Source organism: Bemisia tabaci, chromosome 10, assembly GCF_918797505.1.
Source record: "Bemisia tabaci chromosome 10, PGI_BMITA_v3".
NCBI lineage: Eukaryota > Metazoa > Arthropoda > Insecta > Hemiptera > Aleyrodidae > Bemisia > Bemisia tabaci.
This window is the reverse complement of record NC_092802.1, coordinates 12,748,321-12,767,527: the sequence shown is the minus strand read 5'-3', so window position 1 is coordinate 12,767,527 and position 19,207 is coordinate 12,748,321. Positions and strand designations below refer to the sequence as shown.

Below are 19,207 nucleotides of genomic sequence, written 5' to 3'. Positions count from 1 at the left end.
CAAGTATCCAAAAATTCATTTTGGCTTCCACCCTCAGCTTATGCGTGGGGTAGAGGTACTCGAGATACATAGAAAAAAATACTAATTTGAAAATGTAAGTTATCAGAGGAAAGGCAAACATAATATATATACATGTATTCAAACATTCTTTTGGCTTCCACCCTCAGCTTATGCGTGGGGTAGAGGTACTCAAGATACATAGTCTTCCATAAAAAAAAATCAAAACTAAAACAATTTTATGAGGCTTGGAGCATAACATAATCTTGTTTTATGTAAATTATATGTGGTATGAATAGCATAGCATTATCAGTAAATAGAAGTAAAATGTTGAAATTGAAATTAAAATAATTAGTCTTACTAAAAAACAAGATATCAAGGGTGGTTAATTACTAGACATTTAATTAAAAATCTAAGAAAAGGAGGAAAAATAAATCAAAGTGTAAAATCAGAATGTAAATCAAAATATAAAAATAAGTCAAAAATAATTTAAAAAAAAAAATTTAAAATGGAAAGGGAATAATCTTATTCTAATCATCAATCTTAGAATTACATGTATACATACATAACCATGCTACCATGATATAGTAGAAGTTTGGGTAGTGCCGCTGGGTAGTCACGCCCTCCTATGTTTTTACTGCGGGAGGGGCCCGCAGGGTAGTCGTGCCCTCCTATGTTTTTACTGCGGGAGGGGCCCGCAGGGTAGTCTCGCCCTCCTATTGTTTTGCTGCGGGAGGGGCCCGCAGGGTAGTCGTGCCCTCCTATGTTTTTACTGCGGGAGGGGCCCGCAGGGTAGTCTCGCCCTCCTATTGTTTTGCTGCGGGAGGGGCCCGCAGGGTAGTCGTGCCCTCCTATGTTTTTACTGCGGGAGGGGCCCGCAGGGTAGTCTCGCCCTCCTATTGTTTTGCTGCGGGAGGGGCCCGCAGGGTAGTCGTGCCTTCGATGCGCGTGATCTTCAAACACAGTTTAAAAAAAAGTTTTTAACTTTCGCTGAGAAAAAAATGTTCAAAATTTATATAAAAATTAAGAAGGTTCTTAAACTTTAAAACTTTAAAATGTTCGTGACACCGCACTGAAAAAAAAACAATGAGAGTTAATGTTAATGGTTAATGAGGGTCAATTATGTTCTAAACGTTTCAGAATCAATATAATGTCTTTTTGGTATAACCGCACTTTGTTTATCCCCGTTTTGAGAAGAAACCTCGATTTTCTTTGTTTAGTTTTGTGGAGGAATTTTCTCATATCGATGAGATTTTGCTTGGTTATCCACACATCCTCTAGCTCTTTGCAGGCCGATGGCGGATGTTGTTGCCGAGGTCTGTAGAGGTTGCGTAGAACTCCACTGTAGGGTTGTCCGGTTGAGAATGGGCTTGCTTTTCGTTGTACAATTTGTAGCCTCAGTTGGTCCCTTAGATTGCAAGTTTCGAAGTCAAACGGAGCCCTCCGCGCCACTGACTCTGCATATGCACACGTGAACTCTCCGCATGCCCAGGTGTTGTTTTGAGAAGGGGCGTCCACCTCTGCGAGGTACCACGCTCTATCTCCAAATAGTGTGTTCCCAGCGCTCCGCAGTAGTTCCAGTTCGGTGCTTTTGTCATCGGGGATGCTGTCAATCCAGTAGATTGATCCTTCTCCAAGTCATACACCACCAATGTCCAATGAATGTTGTTGTAATGAACTGGAATGAGTACTAATTCCAGTTCATTGATGTTGCATTTCTTGAACCTGCCTTGCACGGCACTTGGACCTCTATTTCTTAGCGATGTGAAGAAATAGGTGTCCAAGGTTTTTATCTTAGGGAGGTTGGATTCGCTAGTCGCCCTTTGTTGGAGCAATTCGAAGTACGCTGTTATCACTTCGTCGCTGAGCCATTTCTGGGATGATAGCAACTGCATGGCCTCATTGCTTATGTGCATTTCCATGATCGCGTCTGAGATGTGGCGGAGCACTTCGCCACTATTTTAACATGAAAAAATTAATAATTACATTTAACATATGTACAACCTTGGTCTTCTTCAGATAAAATAATACATGATAAATGTTGGTATGCTAACTCCTAATATAATAAATGATAAATAAAAATTGAGACTTACAACCTAAATTTACCAAATCGGCTTTCTCCACCTTCAGGTTAGTTCCGTGAGGTAGAGATAAGCTATTTTTTTATTACCTGTGGTTAGTACTTAGTAATTAGAGCTTTGCACGAATCACATCTCCCGAGTGCAGTACAATAAAATGGTAGATGCACATTTCTTTCATTGACCTCAATAGGCGGTAGTATGGTCGGTGCATTAGCAAATTGTGGGGCAGGTTTACCCCTGAGAATTTGGCGTTTCAGTCTTTTGCGCTCACTTGCGCCCTTTCTATTACCACCTGCTGTTTTCTTATTGTATGGTCTTGATATCTTATGGTCTTGGTTTGTTTCATTAGGTAGGGTCACACACTTGGTAGGAGAAATTTGCTCTAACATGTTGTTATTAATGATCTTTGATGGCTTCCATTTTAATTTACATGATTTTTTTATTCCGGGAATTGCTCTATTCTTTTTACGTTCCAAATTTTTCTTGTCTTTTGTTACTATGCCCAAGAGAGTGTCATGCTGTAATGTTATTCTATGCTCAGTAATATTTGTTAATTCTATGGAGATAATATTTTTTTTTATTGTCTTAACCAGCCCTTCGCTAGCCCTTACTAATGTGTTTGCCACTTTTTCTGGAGAGAACCAGTAAGTTTCGCCTTTTAAACTTTCTCTCTTTTGTTGGATATAAGCAAACACATTTGCCGTCATATTCTCTGTTAATAAGACTGCGTTTTTTAGCAAAACATTATAGCACGGTGCAACAGTGGGTTGTCTAAATATCCATGTTCCTCTATCCTCTCTTATGTTGTTATATCTATCGGGATATATTTCATAGCCGGATATTATTGTCTCCAATTCTGGTGCATCCGAGGTGTAATATTTCGCTTTTAATTGCTGCTTGGGTTTCATTTTTGTGGGTAAGATTCAATAAAAAAGAATATTGCACTAATACTAATCTTAATTTTACCTAGTTTTATTGGTTCTTCCGTCTCTGGTTAGAGTGCGTCCTTCGAGAGTTCTCTCCAACCTAGTGAAGAACAGACATAATAAAGCATGTAAGCACAATCCTGCAATAGAAATTGTATGTGTTATATACCTATTATATGTGTGATGACGTTTGTGGGCGGGATAATGAGTATTATATTGTATGAGAGTTAAATTTTATAATATACGACTAATATTAATGAGTATCTATTACATTAATTAAATTTTTTGGAATATTATTTCCACCTCCACCATTATTTCTGTACATTCATTTATGTTGATTTGTGTATCTCATGACCTTTTTCTCCACCCTCAACTTATTTAGGGTAGAGAGAAATGAGTACCTTCTCTCCACCTTAGCGTAGCGTTGGGGTAGAGAGGTAGGAGACAGGTATAAGAATTAGATGAGCTACATACATTATTTACATTTCCTATTTCTCCACCCTCAAGCAGAGGTGGGGTAGAGAGTTAGGTGTTATCAGTTTCATTCAATTATGACAATCGTGAAAAACAAAAAATTTAAGATAAGTTGTTTTGTAAGTAATCGTGCATTTTAATGGAGTGCAAAATTTTGGTGAGACAATTCCGTTTCAGTGATCTCCCCTTCAAATTTTTCTAAATTTTCTACCGTTTTTCTTCTCTGACGTAGTCGCTACCTCCTCAATTATTATTACGTCCTCCAATTCTATGTGTTCCTTGGCTGCTCTTTTTCTCTTCTCCTCTCTTTGCTTGATCTTTTTTGCTATAAAAGCTGCAATAATCACTAGAATGATAAGTCCGGTCAATAATAGGTGGGATCCATGTAGGATTTTTGAAGCGTTATCGAATGACACAATTTTCTCGTTGAGCTCTTCAACGTGATCTGTTGCCAATACTAATGTTATGTTGAAGGGAGATACATCAAAATCGATTGTGTCTTGTAACACATGAAAGGCCGGCGATTGCGTGTAATATAATTTATTATTGTGCGTTAAGGACGGGGTGTCCTCGTAAGTGCATACTGCAATCCCAGAAACTTCAATTAAGGCCCCTGTTTTCTTTTGTTGTACCGTTGCTACCTGATTTTTATTTAAGATTATGAGGCCGTCATCATACAGTATTGGGTTAGTTAATTCTATCATTTTGATTCTCGCTAGATCGGCATCAGTGCATATGTATGTGTGGCCTTCCTTATGACATTTTTCCACCGACATCTTACTGCTTTCCGCCACGTAAACTGGTTGAAAGACTTTTAGTTCATTACCTACTTGTTTTGTAGCAATACTTAAAAGCACCTTTTGTTTTCGTTTGAGTAGAGGAATAGTAAGGGCACCCCTTAAAATTTCAGCGGTTGCTTCTTCCACATTTGCTGAGAATTTTGCTGTTTGGTATAAGAGATAAGGTTTCCTTACGTATATTGTGTCATGCAAAATGTTAGTTTCACGTATCAATTGTGTAATTTGGCTAGGTGGAATTATTTTACTGGTTAGGCGCTCTGAGTGTAGACTCTGTAGGATGTCATCAAATTCTTGCAAAAGAAAGTGTTGATACATCATGAAAGTAACATTTCGCTCCACATTGCACGCAAGTTGTTTGTTCCCCTCTGTAATGTGGTGCAGATTCCTCCTAATTGCAATAAAGGTCTGCTCTACCTCATTCCTATCCTTCATGATTACTTTCTTCAAGTATGCCCCTTTTGTGTTTACCTCATGACGGAGTTGCTCAATTCTACCTTGTGAGGTAACATAGTCAAACCCAAGCCACGCTACCGCTCCGATTCCTAGCGCTGCAAACGCAAGTGGACTCCTTTTCGTGCGTTCAGTTTGTAAGTCGCTTAAGTTATCTCTGAAAGTTTCCTCATTTAATATCCTAAACATAGAACCCAGTACATCTGACTTATATTGTTTTTGACAAATTTCATAATGCATTGTTGTATCTATTACTAATTTTAATATTAATTCTCCGTCCTTAAAGTAAGCTCGCCGCTCCGTTGCGTATGTTATTACCGTGTCGTTCTTCACCTCCATGCATGCTTCAGTTACTTCTCGATGCATCATTAGAAGTGCGCTCAGCATAATTATCCCCAGTGCTTTCTCCATTTTTGTGTGTAGTTGATCTTTTCAACGGTCAGCCACACCTCTCTCTGCACACGCCAACTACAGGGCAGATTATAATCAATTCATAATTAGATGATTTGTGCAGGAAGAAGCTCGGCTTTTCATTGGTTGATCAAGAATGTTAAAAATATAAACCCATAGGAAGCCACTTTACCGAGTTGCACCGCTGCACTCTGCGATAAGTTTTTCCTTCAATTAAGAATGTAGACTACGTAATTTGGCACGTTATGATTTCGGCCCAACTATCGGCGTTACGCCAATTCCAAAAAATGGTTCACAACATGGTTCCAAACATGGTAAGATTACAGAAGCACCTGAGAAGCACCTGAGATTAATCGAAGAGCAAGTGCAAGAAGAGGGAGGAAAAAAAAATTTTTTTTTTTTTTTTGAGTTTGCACCACTGCAGCCTTCGATAAGTTTCTCCTTCAATTAAGAATGTAGACTACATAAATTGGCACGTTATGATTTTTGCCCAACTACCGGCGTTAAGCCACCTAAAACATGACTGCTCCAACTGCAAATTTCATTGAATTTGAAGTACTTCGATTTACGGGAAGATTACAGAAGTACCTGAGAAGCACCTGAGATTAATCAAAGTGCAAGAAGAGGGAAAAAAACAATTGTTATGACTTTCAGAAGTGCGGTAAAGATTTAACTTTGTTCAATTTATACCATTATGCGTATTACTGAAAACTTTAAATGCGTGCGACCTACCCTCATTTAGTAGCTTGAATAAAAAATACGTTTTTTAGGAGCAATGACTTAAGACCCTAATAAAAATAACTTACTTCTCTGGTTATTGCGGTCCTCACTATTGTTATCACGTAATTTAATATTTTTCTCCTTGCCACGCGTTTTCTTGTTTACATTGATTTATGAATTGAGCCCAACATGCATTGGTTGTCAGTAGGTTAGCGTTACCCACTATTATGTTTAAAGCCCTGGCTCTCGTTAACATTACATTAAAGCGTTTAGGGTCCTTTAAAAAACCTAAAGAGGTTTTTTGAGCATTTGCTCTTTTTGATCGTACCGTTGATATTATGACTACCAATTTCTCCATTCCTTGGAACTGTTCCACTGTTCCAACCACAATTTTTGACCAATTATTTTCGATTAATTTTTGTGTGATTTTATGTATCTGACCTCGATACGGCGTAATGACCCCTATATTCTCTTGTGTTATTACCTTATTTTTCAACCCTGGCGTTGTTAATAGTTTATGTAAATAAGATACAATTACATCAGTTTCATCCATATTATAGTAGCTCTTACTGAGTTCATCTTGTTTTTCTTTACCTGTAACATTATGAAAAACCACCGGATGGTTTTTATTAGGCAACCAATTTGAACCAATTGCTGCCGTTATGATTTTACTTTGACCTTCCGCAATCAACTCACCGCCGTAGAATAATTTGTTTGGTAAATTAATAATGGTCTTATGCGAACGGTAATTTCTAATTAATTTAACCGCATTATTAGGATGATATCCGTTGTTGCTAGAATAAATTTGTAATTTCATTAATCTTTCCAGTAGTGAGGTTCCCAGCCCAAAGTTTGTCGCCCAATTTGACATTATAACTGGAGATAGTTGAAATGGGTCCCCCGCTAGGATTATGCGAGTCGGATTTTTGCCAGCATTTGCTAACCCTGCCCATGGAATCAGAATTTCTGGTTCAATTGCTAAAGATGCTTCATCCACAAAGATGTGTGTAAAATGTGGGCTCGTTCCCAAACCCGCTGACACAAGTTTTCCAGCTCCTACCAGAGTTGTTGCGAGAATTGTATGTTTTCTCAGCTGATGTGCTTTAAAATTTACCACCTCATTTTTAAGATTTTTATTGTAACATTGTGCCTTCAAAATTTCTTCAGGAATTGACGTTATTTTTCTGTTGACTGGGTAAAGGCGCAATAGCTGTGTGGCAGAAATATGTTTTAGCAATGATACTGTAATGTTATCTACCACTGAATTTGATGGAGCGCAAACCAGTATTTTAGTGTTAGTGTCATTGGCTCGATCATATAGTTGATTGATTGCCTCTACTATTGTTGCAGTTTTTGCCGTCCCCGGTGGGCCAAAAATGATCAACGGTTGAACTGACGAAACTCTTAATATACTCTTTATTGCAGTTGCCTGCTCTGGGTTATTTTCAATTTTTGGATTAATCCACTTTATTGGGTCATTAAAATTTTTGGGCACTAGTGTATTTTTTGAAGGAAATAGTGCCTCCCTATCCATATTTTCCGACTGCTGTAAGGCTCTATGAGCACTTTTAAAGGGATAGCGGTTTAGCATGAACGTGACACTCGCTCTATCGCCATCTGAATAATTGAAAAAGAATGAAGCCGGTAAATCAATCTCTGTTGTTTCATTTCTAATTTGTTTTACCACTCCATAGTAAGCCTGGTCCGGGAATTTTGTTAACGTAACTCTAACTTTATCTCCTATATTTAATACTGATTTTTCTTCTCTAAGTCCTGGCACCTGGACTGCCATGTATTCAGTCGTCTCCAAAAGCGGAACATCTCTCAATGCATAACCTCTCAAATTTTTGGCTGCTTGGAGTTCTTCCAAATACAGTGCTAAGTCAAATCTGTTTTTGTAATTTTTTGGTGTTAAAGCGATGTCGTTTGGTTTACATTCTCGGAAGATTTTCTTGTACTCCTCATGCAAATTTGCCTCCATCTGTGACTCTGAGGGAGGGGGGATTTGTTCTTTGTTAGCAAGAGCTGAAATTACTTGAGGAATAACATACTGATCCAATGACACTTTCCCCGGTCGAGGCTCAATTGTTAACACTGATGTTCTCGCTGACCTATTCTCCGATGACAACTTGGCTATGTGCTGAGTTTGTGTTTTCCTCTTCTTCCTCACTCTGTTTACCCCGCACGTGCCTCTCCTGTGTTGTTTTATTATTTTTGATGCTAATATTGAGTAGACATTCGCTCTTAATTTTTCTGGATTGAGATATGGACGCAACCGATCAATCTTTATTTTCTTTAATTTTGGGTGTTGTTCTGAACCTTGATTGATTTCATAAATTGAGTCTGTTATTTTCTTTGTAATTATGTATGGACCTCGGTATTGAATGGACAGTTTTTTCATTACTCCAGGTTTGACCGCTGGATGGAAAAGTAACACTTCACTCCCTATTTCTAGTTCCATATGCCTCTTTTTTTCATTATGAGTTTTTCTTTGTCTCGCTTGCGCTTTGAGTATTGCTGTCATTGCCTTTTGGCGTATTTCTTCCATTCGAGTTATGCGTTTTTCCAATGGAATGGGAGGAGGTAAGGTCCCAAACATGAAATCAATCGGGTGCGTCGGTCTCACTCCAAAAAGTAATTCAAACGGTGATTTACCCGTTGACATATGCACATGTCTATTCAATGCTGCTGTTGCGATCGGGACAAAAATATCCCAATTTCTTTGGTTTTTGTCCACGTATTGTTTAATTATGGTTTTAATTAATTTAAATGTAATTTCCACTTGCCCTGATGTCATCGGTGAATATGGACAGTTTGTTTTCATCCCGCAGCCCATTTTTGTTAGCATGCTCTTTACAGAGTCTGCAATAATGGATGCTCCGCAATCAGAGTGTACCATTTGAATAGGGCCGAACATTAAATTCAATTTATATAAGAAGTTTCCTATTGTTGTAGCGTTATTATAAGTAACAGCCTCCGCATGCATGAATTTAGTAAAGTAATCAATTGCACAGACTATGTAACATTTTCGTGAGGTGCTTGCCCTGAATGGGCCTGCTACATCCACCGCAATTCTCCGAAAAGGGTAGGGTTCAATTTTTGTGGATGTCATTTTCCCCGCTACTAGAGTGTTTCTGTGTTTCGTAAGTTGACATGTTTGGCAAGATTTAACCCAATTTACTACATCCTTTCTTAAATCAGCCCAGAAAAACCTGCTACAAATCTTCTGGACCGTCTTAAAAATACCTGGATGCGAACTTTCAATATCATCATGGAAAGCTTTCAAAACTTTAGGTCGAAGAGCTTTTGGTAGGCATAAAAGTCTATCTCTTCCCTCTGGCCCATATTTCTTTTTATACAGTTTTCCGTCTTCTGCAATGAAGAACTGTCTACTTTTCTTTCTCTCTTTTGACGTTACTTTGTCAGGATTTCTGAGCGCTGCAATCATTACTGAGAATTCCTCGTCTTTAGCCTGTTGCTCCGGTATGTCGTTAAGCATTAAAGTTGCAATGAAATTTAGTTCCTCTGCCCCTGGTATTGATCTTGAAAGTGCATCAGTATTTTTAATTATTCCACCACTTTTGTACCTTATGTCCAGATCATAGTCTGATAATTTTATTGCCAATCTCGCCAAACGATTACTGTTGTTCTGCAATTTCGTGTACTGTTTTAAGGCCGAATGATCAGTAATTACCCTCACTTTCTTCCCGTAAATGTAAGGACGGAACCTAGATGTCGCTTTAACGAGACCATTTAATTCTAACTCTGTAATAGAATACCTTTGCTCAGCCGGGCTGAACAAGCATGAATAATAACATACTGGTTTAATTGTGTTCTCATCAATAATTACTGATAATACAGCCCCAGTCCCAAACTTGCAAGAATCAACTTCGAGTTGGATGTCTAGTTCCGGGTCAAAGCACGCTAGAACTGGAGCGCTAGTTAACAGAGATTTAATTTTCATGAAAGCTTCTTCAGCTTCATCGTTCCACTGAAATGGGCTGTTTTCTTTTTTTACTAAGTCATAAAGAGGTTTACATATTATGCTTGCATTTTTTTATGAAGCGTCTATAGTATGATACCAATCCTAACAACTTTCTAACTTTATTTACGGAGTTGGGTCTTTCATAATTAGTTATTCCTTGAATTTTTTCAGGATCAATTTCTAAGCCGTCTCTCGTGAGGCGGTATCCGAATACCGATATTTCCTCACATCCGATTTGACATTTCGCATAGTTTAATTTAAGATTAAATTTTCTACATCTTTGCAAACAAAGCCTCAGGCTAGTTAGCATGTCATTTAAATCTGTGCCTATTGGATATAAATCATCAACGTAGGGTAATACCCTATTATACAGCAGACCTGCCAACATTTTATATATCATATTTTGAAATTCCGCGGGTGCATTTGCGTATCCTTGAGGCAACACCTTAAAACATAGATGGGCAAAGGGCAAGCTAAAACCTGTATACTTTTTACTATTTTCGTCTAATTTTAATTGCCAATATCCATGAGAAGCATCTAGTTTACTAGCCATTTTACAAGATGTGATTGCCATTAGTGTGCTTTCAAGATTTGGCAGTGGAAAGCGGACCTTTTTGACTAATGTATTTAGGACTCTAAAATCTTGTACTAATCTGAATTCATCGCCTTTGGGTATCAGTAAGGCAGGTGATCCATACGGAGAATCAGACTCCTCCACTATTCCGCATTCTTTCAATCGCTCTACTTCTTTTTGGAGCCACATTAATTCTTTATGTGACAGTCTATAGGGAGGTTTATAAATCATCTCTTCTTTCTCCAGTTGTATTTTTATCGGTTCATAATTAACACATCCTCCCTGTAGCTGTTGCCCCGGGAACAAAAACACATCGTGAAAGTCTGAGAGTATCTGATACACCTTATGACGATCGTCTAATGATAAGTTTTGGTTTACCTGTATGAGCTTCAAGTCCTCCCAATGTGGAAATGGCTTCAAGATCATTTCAGGTTTATTTCCTGCCTTTACCGATCCCACTATTGCATCCTGATATAAGATCAATTTGTGTAGGTTTTTGTTCCTTAATATTACTTCATTCAAATTGTTGTCTAAATTGCTCGTTAAGAGGTCCAGTTTTTGACTGATTCTGTGCCGTACTGGTTTTATCGTGATTTTCCTAGAATTGAATTCTCCCGTAATGTAAACAGGTACCGATTTCACTTCATTAGGATTGAATATTACAGACTCTCTTATTTTGATCACCTTATTGGGTACCGATGGTGCATCCTGCATCTCTACCAAGTCATTCGGGGTCCCAGGAGTTTCTGCATCAGAAGACAAATGACGATTTTTCTTTACATCGCAAATGCTTACTAATATTTTTGGTCTCGCATGTGTTCTTCTGATGGAGAAACTTTGCAACTCCGAACTGCCATAGTCTTGGGAGAAGGGAATTTCTACTGTTTCCTGCACATTTCTTGTTAAAGATACTGTTTTTGTATTGAAGTCAATTTTTGCTTTGAAGTGTTCAAAAAATGGCACCCCTAATAATATTGATGCCGGAAGTTCCTTAGCTACAAATGCACACTGCAGTAAATTTACATTTTTTAGTTTTATGTCTACGGTAGTTTCCCCTATTGGTTCAAAGGTATCACCTGATGCAGTTAATAATTCTAGATTATCCACCGATGTTATTGAATTCTGATTTACCACTTTTAAGTTCACGACATTTATCCCACTCCCGGTGTCGAGAAGAATATCTACTTGCCGGCCGTTTATGCAACCCTCCACTCTTAAAGGTTTGCTTAACGTTGTCTTACCTACTTCTTCATGTTTTATTGTGCTTACAATCGCAGTTTCAGTTCTTTCGCTCAGAACTGATTTCAACTGGCCTTCTATTTGCGCAGCCAACATTTCCTTGCCCCTATCGTTCAACAAATAACCGCTCGTTTCAAACATTTCTTCCGTGAAATTTTCTTTAGACACATTAAGTCTGTTTAGTGTAGGACTTACATGTAATTGTCCCTTTATGGTCGTATTTATTACACATATTTTTTTATTTAATTCTTCTCTGTCATATCTCGGCAGTATTGGTGAAAAAATAATATGCATACTTTTCGATAGGTCTGCCATTTTTCCGAGTGGCAAGCTGTTGACAAATGCAGGGCAAGAAAAGTTAGCCTTCGAATTACTTTGTATGTGGAAATCTATACCGCCCGCTATTATTATCGCAATGACTTTTTGATCTCCATTAATTTTTATTGACTCTAAATGTTCCAATGCCTTATCTAACGTCAGGCTCGTGGCACAGTATACTTCAAGTTCACCTAAAGGTTGAAGCAAGGTTTCTAATTTGGCCTTTACTCGCTGAACATGGACATCTCCTACCACTATAACTCGCACATTTCTACTTTCTTGTGAGGTTTTATTGGTTGGTATTTGTAAGCTCACTAGTGTACTTTCATTGGTAGTTACTCTAACAATATGTCCTATTGGAATGTTTGCCATTAACTTTAGTGGAACATTCAGATTATTTATAATCGAAACCAAAAACTCATTGCGATTTATCAGTCTTACCTTTACGTTTGGTTTTATTTCCGCATCCTGTAATATAAATGGATCAAATCTGAAAGTTTGATTTTCCCGCTTCTCTAGTTTTGGCACCGTAGCTTTAACCAAAGTTTGTTCTTGAGGGATCAGAACTACATTTTCTAATAAATAAACCTTTGTTTTAAAAAATGACTCCTTTTTCGCCTCTTTAGTCTGCAATTTTGAGTCGTAATCGCGAGGCTTCTCTAGTTTTTTTGCATTTTACCATTAATTTTACCTTCTAAAATTCTGCACGAACTGGCAACGTGGCCAAAACCAGAGCAGTATTGACAGATCGGACCACCAGAATTCCGACGCTCATTGGAGCTATCTCTCTGTTCATTTCTATTATCTCTTTCTTTGGATGAGCTTCTTGTCATTTGTCGGTATCTGTCAGCACTGCCCGGCTGTGACTGAGTTTTATTTACATTTAGTAAACAATTTTTGGCATAATGATTTATGCCCTTGCAAATATAACATAGAATATCAGTTTTCGCGGCCATATTTTCACTAGTATATTGCGATTTTTCTTTCGATCCCTGCTGCGTAGCTAGCCGAGAGATTGCTGCCACCAAATTATCTATTGTTAATGTGTTATTTTCTGCGTCTACGTTTGGCAACGGTGTAACCTGGGCTGTTAGCAATGTCTCGAGCCTATCAATTTTCTTTTTCAATAGTTTTTCCTCCTGCCCGAGATTCTCGCTACCAGACTCAGCAGTTCTGTTGTCATTTAATCCTAGCGACTCTTCCGCTCTCTCAATGTTTTGCTCAAGCTCTTCTAACGTGTTATTTCCAAATTGTTTCACTATTCTTCTCGGTTCGGGCAGGAGTCCGTCTATTACATGAATAATAAATTCTAAGTCAGCTAAATTATTACCGACTCTAGTTTTTAATCTTGACATGGCGTCAAAATAATCCATTGGGCGTTCGGACAATTTTTGCTTACGCGCACCTAAAGTTTTTAACGCTGATCTATTTGCTGCAGGTTGAAATCGATTTTTAACCTCCTCTTTTAATTGTATCCACGTTAATTGCTCTAATGCTGCTCTTTTCCTATCATACCAATCCCTGGCACTGCCACCTAAAAAGTATGCTAAAACCCTTTTCGCAGTATCGTCGTTCCAGTTGTACGCGGCTTTTTCTACATCGAGCCTACGTAAATGTTCATCAATATCCTCAGTGATTTTCCCCGTGAAATGCGGTATGCGCAACTTCACGAAGTCCGGATTTTGCGCCATAACTGGAGGGTTTTGCCCTTCTCCTTCGGATTCCGTATGCTCGGACTCCAAATGCTCGGACTCCGATTGCTCAGACTCTGACTGCTGAGATTCCGAGTGCTTGGATTCCGAGTTTTGTGAATCTGAGTGCTCTGATTCTGAGTTTTGCCCTTGTCTTACCCTTTTTTTTAGCACTATTTCTTCCCTAAATTCTATTTCAGGTAGAATACTATTAATAATATTTTCCCTGTTTGCGTTTTGAGGGTTGTTACTATTTGAATTTAATGTAAAATTAGGTGCCAAACCTACACCCGAATCCCTGAAAGTGGAATTACCAGTGGTGAAAACAACTTCTGAACCCCGTAGTGATACAGATTTAACTATGGATTTACCTGCAGATGTGCTCCCTGAAAAACTCGGTACTTCAGGGTCAAAATGACACCGTGGAGGTTGGTTTTCGCTCTGTTCTCTTTCTTTTTGCGCGCGTGTTTTAATTAAGCTTTGTAGTTGAGGGGGTGAGTTTGGTGAGTTTGCGATTATTTGTCTTAACGCCGCGCGTGCAGTGTCAACTCGGGAATAATTATATGCATAGAGTCGCTTTGCTAATTCAACCTCTAATCTATCCGCCGTCAATCTGCTAATATCTGCTGGGTTTCCTTCCTCATCAAACTCTATTGATTTTACTATGGGGTGGAGCTCTTTTACTCTTGACTCATATTCTTCAACGGATTCATAGACTGGTACGTAGGCAGTTATCTCTGGTCGAATTTTGCTAGGACTCTCACTTACGACTTTGCCTAGTCTTTTTGTCAGAAACTCTATAACTTTCTTTACTGGGATTGATTTTAGTAATTCTAATGCCTCTGTAATTTTAACATGTGTGTCGATTCTTAATGGAGTGTTTAATCTTATTAGCGGTAAAAGTTCTAAGATGGTTAAATTGAAATTTTCATTATTGATCAGTAATGTCACGGTATGCATTTGAATTGTAGTCTGACATACTTGACAATTAAATTGCGCAGCAAGCTCTCACAGAATATTATTCCCAGTTATTCACTGATTTTTTTATTACACAGTAACACCTATGAATGTCGTTATTAATGATATTTACGGCAACAGATCACGCAACCAATATGCTCAATATCGTAGAATCTGTAATCAATATTACCTGTCTATTATTGATTACGTCGAAAAATTGTTCATAAACTTTTACAAAGGCAAAAATTTCTAGTTCTGCGACCGAAAAATTTTCAACTTCAGTTCCTAGGCAACAAGAAAACACACTCACAATTTTTGGTACACCTTCTTGATCTTTTTCAAAAATTACTGCTTCAATCTTTTCTCGACTTGACTGCAGTTCAATGTAAATTTGATTATTACTAGTACTCAATGTGCTCATTACTAATAGCGTGTGTGATTTTTCTTGTCTCCCAGAAGTGGATGCTTGCTTTCGTAGCTATTTTACTTCTTCACCAAAATTTTCCCACCAAAACTCTACACTCCAATTCGCTACTAATTTAGATTTTAATAAAGAAATTTCACGATATCAGCACTGATGTGATTAGTATTGAACACAATAATTTATGTAGTTAAAAAGGTAGATACACATACACAATAGACAAGATTACAGTGATTAATTATAAATGAAATTCCACCAATCTGAGATTTCAAGAACTCAGCATTATTTTTGTCTTTTTCTTATTAATGTTTAGTTCTCTAGCTTTCTGTGCTTCAATAATTAAGTTTGCTACGTTATTTGGATGGGTCTTAATGAATTGGATCTGCTCATACACAACTATATTACCCACTGTTAGTTGATTGACTTTCTCAACAAAGGAATATACTGTAGTGGACTCTCCCTGTACGCTTGTTTGTTCTGCCATGCCATTAACTACTGCAAATCAAGACAATTTTCAGACGGTTTCGACATTAATTTAAAATTTACAATTACTTACCACCTGAAAGTTTTACATGCAAGGCACAGGAAGGGGAATTGGATTCTGTAACGAATGGGCTAGGAATTTTATTCAAGGAAGTATTGTTGTAGGTATTCCGCAAGGAAAAAATGAATCATCAAAATTAGAAAAACTACAGCTGCTATTTTTATAACAAAATTAATTAGGCAACACATTTAGGTTAAATTACTAAAAACGCGTGTCTTCTGATAGGCAAGATTTCTTTTGATTTTTGAGCTCAGAAACAACAATAATCCTGTAAATTTCTCAGCTCCTGATGGAAAAGTTAGAGTTCAGAAACAACATTAATCCTGTAAGTTTCTTAGCTCCAGAAGGAAAAGTTAGAGTTCAGAAACCACCTTAATCCTGTAAGTTTCTTAGCTCCAGAAGGAAAAGTTAGAGTTCAGAAACAACATTAATCCTGTAAGTTTCTTAGCTCCAGAAGGAAAAGTTAGAGTTCAGAAACAACATTAATCCTGTGAGTTTCTTAGCTCCAGAAGGAAAAGTTAGAGTTCAGAAACAACATTAATCCTGTAAGTTTCTTAGCTCCAGAAGGAAAAGTTAGAGTTCAGAAACAACAATAATCCTGTAAGTTTCTTAGCTCCAGAAGGAAAAGTTAGAGTTCAGAAACAACAATAATCCTGTAAGTTTCTTAGCTCCAGAAGGAAAAGTTAGAGTTCAGAAACAACAATAATCCTGTAAGTTTCTTAGCTCCAGAAGGAAAAGTTAGAGTTCAGAAACAACATTAATCCTGTGAGTTTCTTAGCTCCAGAAGGAAAAGTTAGAGTTCAGAAACAACAATAATCCTGTAAGTTTCTTAGCTCCAGAAGGAAAAGTTAGAGTTCAGAAACAACATTAATCCTGTAAGTTTCTTAGCTCCAGAAGGGAAAGAAAAATAAAAGAGAATTGCAAAATTATTAAAAAGAAGTAAAAGGAGTATTAAAAAGAATTGTTTTAAGACCAGAAGATGTATGAAGAGGGGAAAGGATGGGTGAAGGAGGGAAGGAAGAAAAAAAATTTAATAATTCTAGTCAAATTTCACAAATTCACGATCTGAACACTTGTCTGGATTCTTACTCCCGCTTGGCTAGCAAGAGGTGTTAGTCCAGAATTGGCCAAAACAATCACAGAGACTAATTTTTGACAACACGGAGAATCCACCACTTGGAGCGGGGCTAAAACTACTATGGGGGGTTTGCAGAGCAAGGCGATGTGGGCTACTCTCACAACCCAACCGCTGAATGACAATCACACTATCAGCCCCCGCACGGTGCTGACAGGATGATGACTTTTGGGGGCGCCACCAGATAGGGATGGTGTATGCTGAGTCCCTATCAAGCTCAGATGGTAGAGCGTACGTACAGACAATGGTAATTTACCTCGTGAAATAAATGAAGAGACCAGATGTATGAAGACCAAGGTTTATTTGTCCACAGCAACAAGGGCAGGTTGTACAAGGGTACAAGATGGCGGGCGAATTGCTCCGGGGTTCCGAACGGCAAATTGCTCGAGCGGGAAGACTGATTTACCGACGCGGCAGCGAAATCTGCTCAATGGCTAGACTGACTCTGGGGGCCGGGAGGCTAACTTCGGTACAGTATAGGGTGTGGGTGCTTTTAGCTAACCGTCCTTAGCTGAGACCTGAGAGAGACTGACTTCACCCATTTTCCGGAGTTTTCATCAAACCTCGGATGGAGGGGAGATGGCGTGGGTTCCCACGCGAAAACTCCAAGAAAACAGCCGAAGCCAGCGTTTTTGGCTCCGGTCATAAGACACCAAATCACATATCCCTGGAACATCACATGCAGGCTGCCGGATTTGGAGACCCGAAATCGCCGGGTCCGATGATGTTAGTGAAACAACAGCGATTTCAGTGCCCCCTCCGGCAACCCGCAGATGAGCAGCTGGATTCGGCATCATATGGCCATAGGACGCTGTCTCTCTCAGATCACTGGTCCTTATGGGTGATCGGTCTGTCCCTCGCATGTTAGCGATCACATATCCGCGACATGATGTCACCATGTCGCGCGTGATCTGTAGCTGGACCACCCGAGTGACATCCCGACCGCCGGACGCTTTCCCTCTCCAAGGCGCTTCACAGCTGATTCCTACAAGTAAGTTCATCGGGGAGTGCACCCTGGAGCTTTAAGCTCGAGCTTTCACTCTCCGACGAACTTACCAGTTTCAGTTTGTTGCGAATGGGGTGACAGTTGTCACTATCACCATCCATTCGTCACAATGGCAGCCCGGGAGGCAGTAAATGTGACCCCTTAAACCAACTTAAATGGATCTTCGTTTGGCAATAGAACTGTCGCTGGTTTTACATCACTTGCTAAACTCGATCCAAATATGTGTCGCATTTCAATCAAATTTTCTATACTTTTTTATTTTTAGCGCGGTAGGTATTGAACGACCATCTTAAGATCAAGTGTGACAATCGTCAACAGTTTCGTAAAAATAAAAGAAATGCCTCAGAACTGTGAGAATGCAGCTCTTGGCCTTGCTCTAGAAGACCAAAAGGAAATATTATTATATAATTGCAATGCCCGGATTACTTCATTCTTTGTTCCTCAGTTCCTTACTGTCACGTTTTATAACTTATTTCCAGTGTTATAATTTAGTGCGTTTAAGAGATGTCCTATTTCTGTTGCTATTATGTAGTATTTGTTCTGAGCCCTTGTCTTTAGGCAACAGTCTCCACTCCATATAATGTCTTTCTGTTTGCCAAGTACGAAAACTTGTACTTGTTTTTCATCTCTTTTTTGCAAATAATAACCTCGCCCGAGCATCGTGAAAAAATCAAATAAAATCAGATCAAGTCCAATCAGGGATACCACAAAATTCGAAGAAGGAAATTCCCTGTCATTAACCTGATTTCCCAAACACATTTGAATAAAATTCCCTGACAGTTGAAATAAATGTCAACTGGCAAAAAATACACGCATCGAAATAGGTTCTTGGAAAAACGTCTTGTTCAAAACGCCAAATCCATTCTATGTGAAATGGAAGACTAATAAAAATGAAATATGTGTAATAAAAAAAAAAAAAAAAAAAAAAAAAAAAAAAACCACGCAACTGCGGCCCTCGTCCCACGATCAAATGAACTCATCAAATGCAAGATGGCGGAGATGCGTACTGGTTTTCGCGCAAGTCCGCTATCAAATGTTAGCGGACCGTCAAATGTTCATGAACAATCGAAAGAGACAAAATGGCGGCGAAGCATCTGTATGATAGGTGATTTGTAAGCATTGTGCAAACCTTAATTAATTGTACAAACTGTAAATACCACGGAGTTGTCTTGTTAATACATCTGTAATATAATGGAGCGATTACCCCTTGGTGCCGCAGGGAATCAGCTTAATCGTTTTAGATTTGTTCATTTATCTGGAAAGCCGTACTTTGTGAGTACTACCATTGATCTCACAAAATTAGGAGGTGGCACAAAGCTTCTTCTCATACCGCCTCCAAATGAGGCCTCTTCCACCATGTAGCCCTCCTTAAGTTAAAATCTGATGAATTAGTAACTCGTGCACTTGCGGCTCAAGTCATAACAATTTTTCCGGGACGTTTTCCCGGTACTCTCCAACCGTGGCAACCGGTGCTTGCA

At 38.6% G+C, this 19,207-nt stretch overlaps 2 protein-coding genes across 2 annotated transcripts; both read right to left on the bottom strand.

Moving 5' to 3' along the window:
• Positions 1 to 262: 262 nt before the first annotated feature.
• LOC140225703 (sentrin-specific protease-like) lies at positions 263 to 17,838 on the bottom strand. The gene is given in 4 exon segments (XM_072305409.1): positions 263 to 1,631; positions 1,634 to 1,953; positions 3,045 to 3,104; positions 16,980 to 17,838. Coding segments are annotated over 2 exon segments (804 nt in total). The 5' UTR covers positions 1,920 to 1,953; positions 3,045 to 3,104; positions 16,980 to 17,838; the 3' UTR covers positions 263 to 1,113.
• On the bottom strand, positions 5,238 to 9,911 carry LOC109032158 (uncharacterized). Its single transcript, XM_019044139.2, has one exon. The coding sequence runs from the start codon at positions 9,821 to 9,823 to the stop codon at positions 5,987 to 5,989; it is 3,837 nt and encodes a 1,278-aa protein (XP_018899684.2). The 5' UTR covers positions 9,824 to 9,911; the 3' UTR covers positions 5,238 to 5,986.
• Positions 17,839 to 19,207: the final 1,369 nt, after the last annotated feature.

Bases quoted from the DNA above. Each gene is read 5' to 3' on its own strand.
- LOC109032158 (XM_019044139.2), bottom strand. From the start codon at position 9,823: ATGAAAATTAAATCTCTGTTAACTAGCGCTCCAGTTCTAGCGTGCTTT.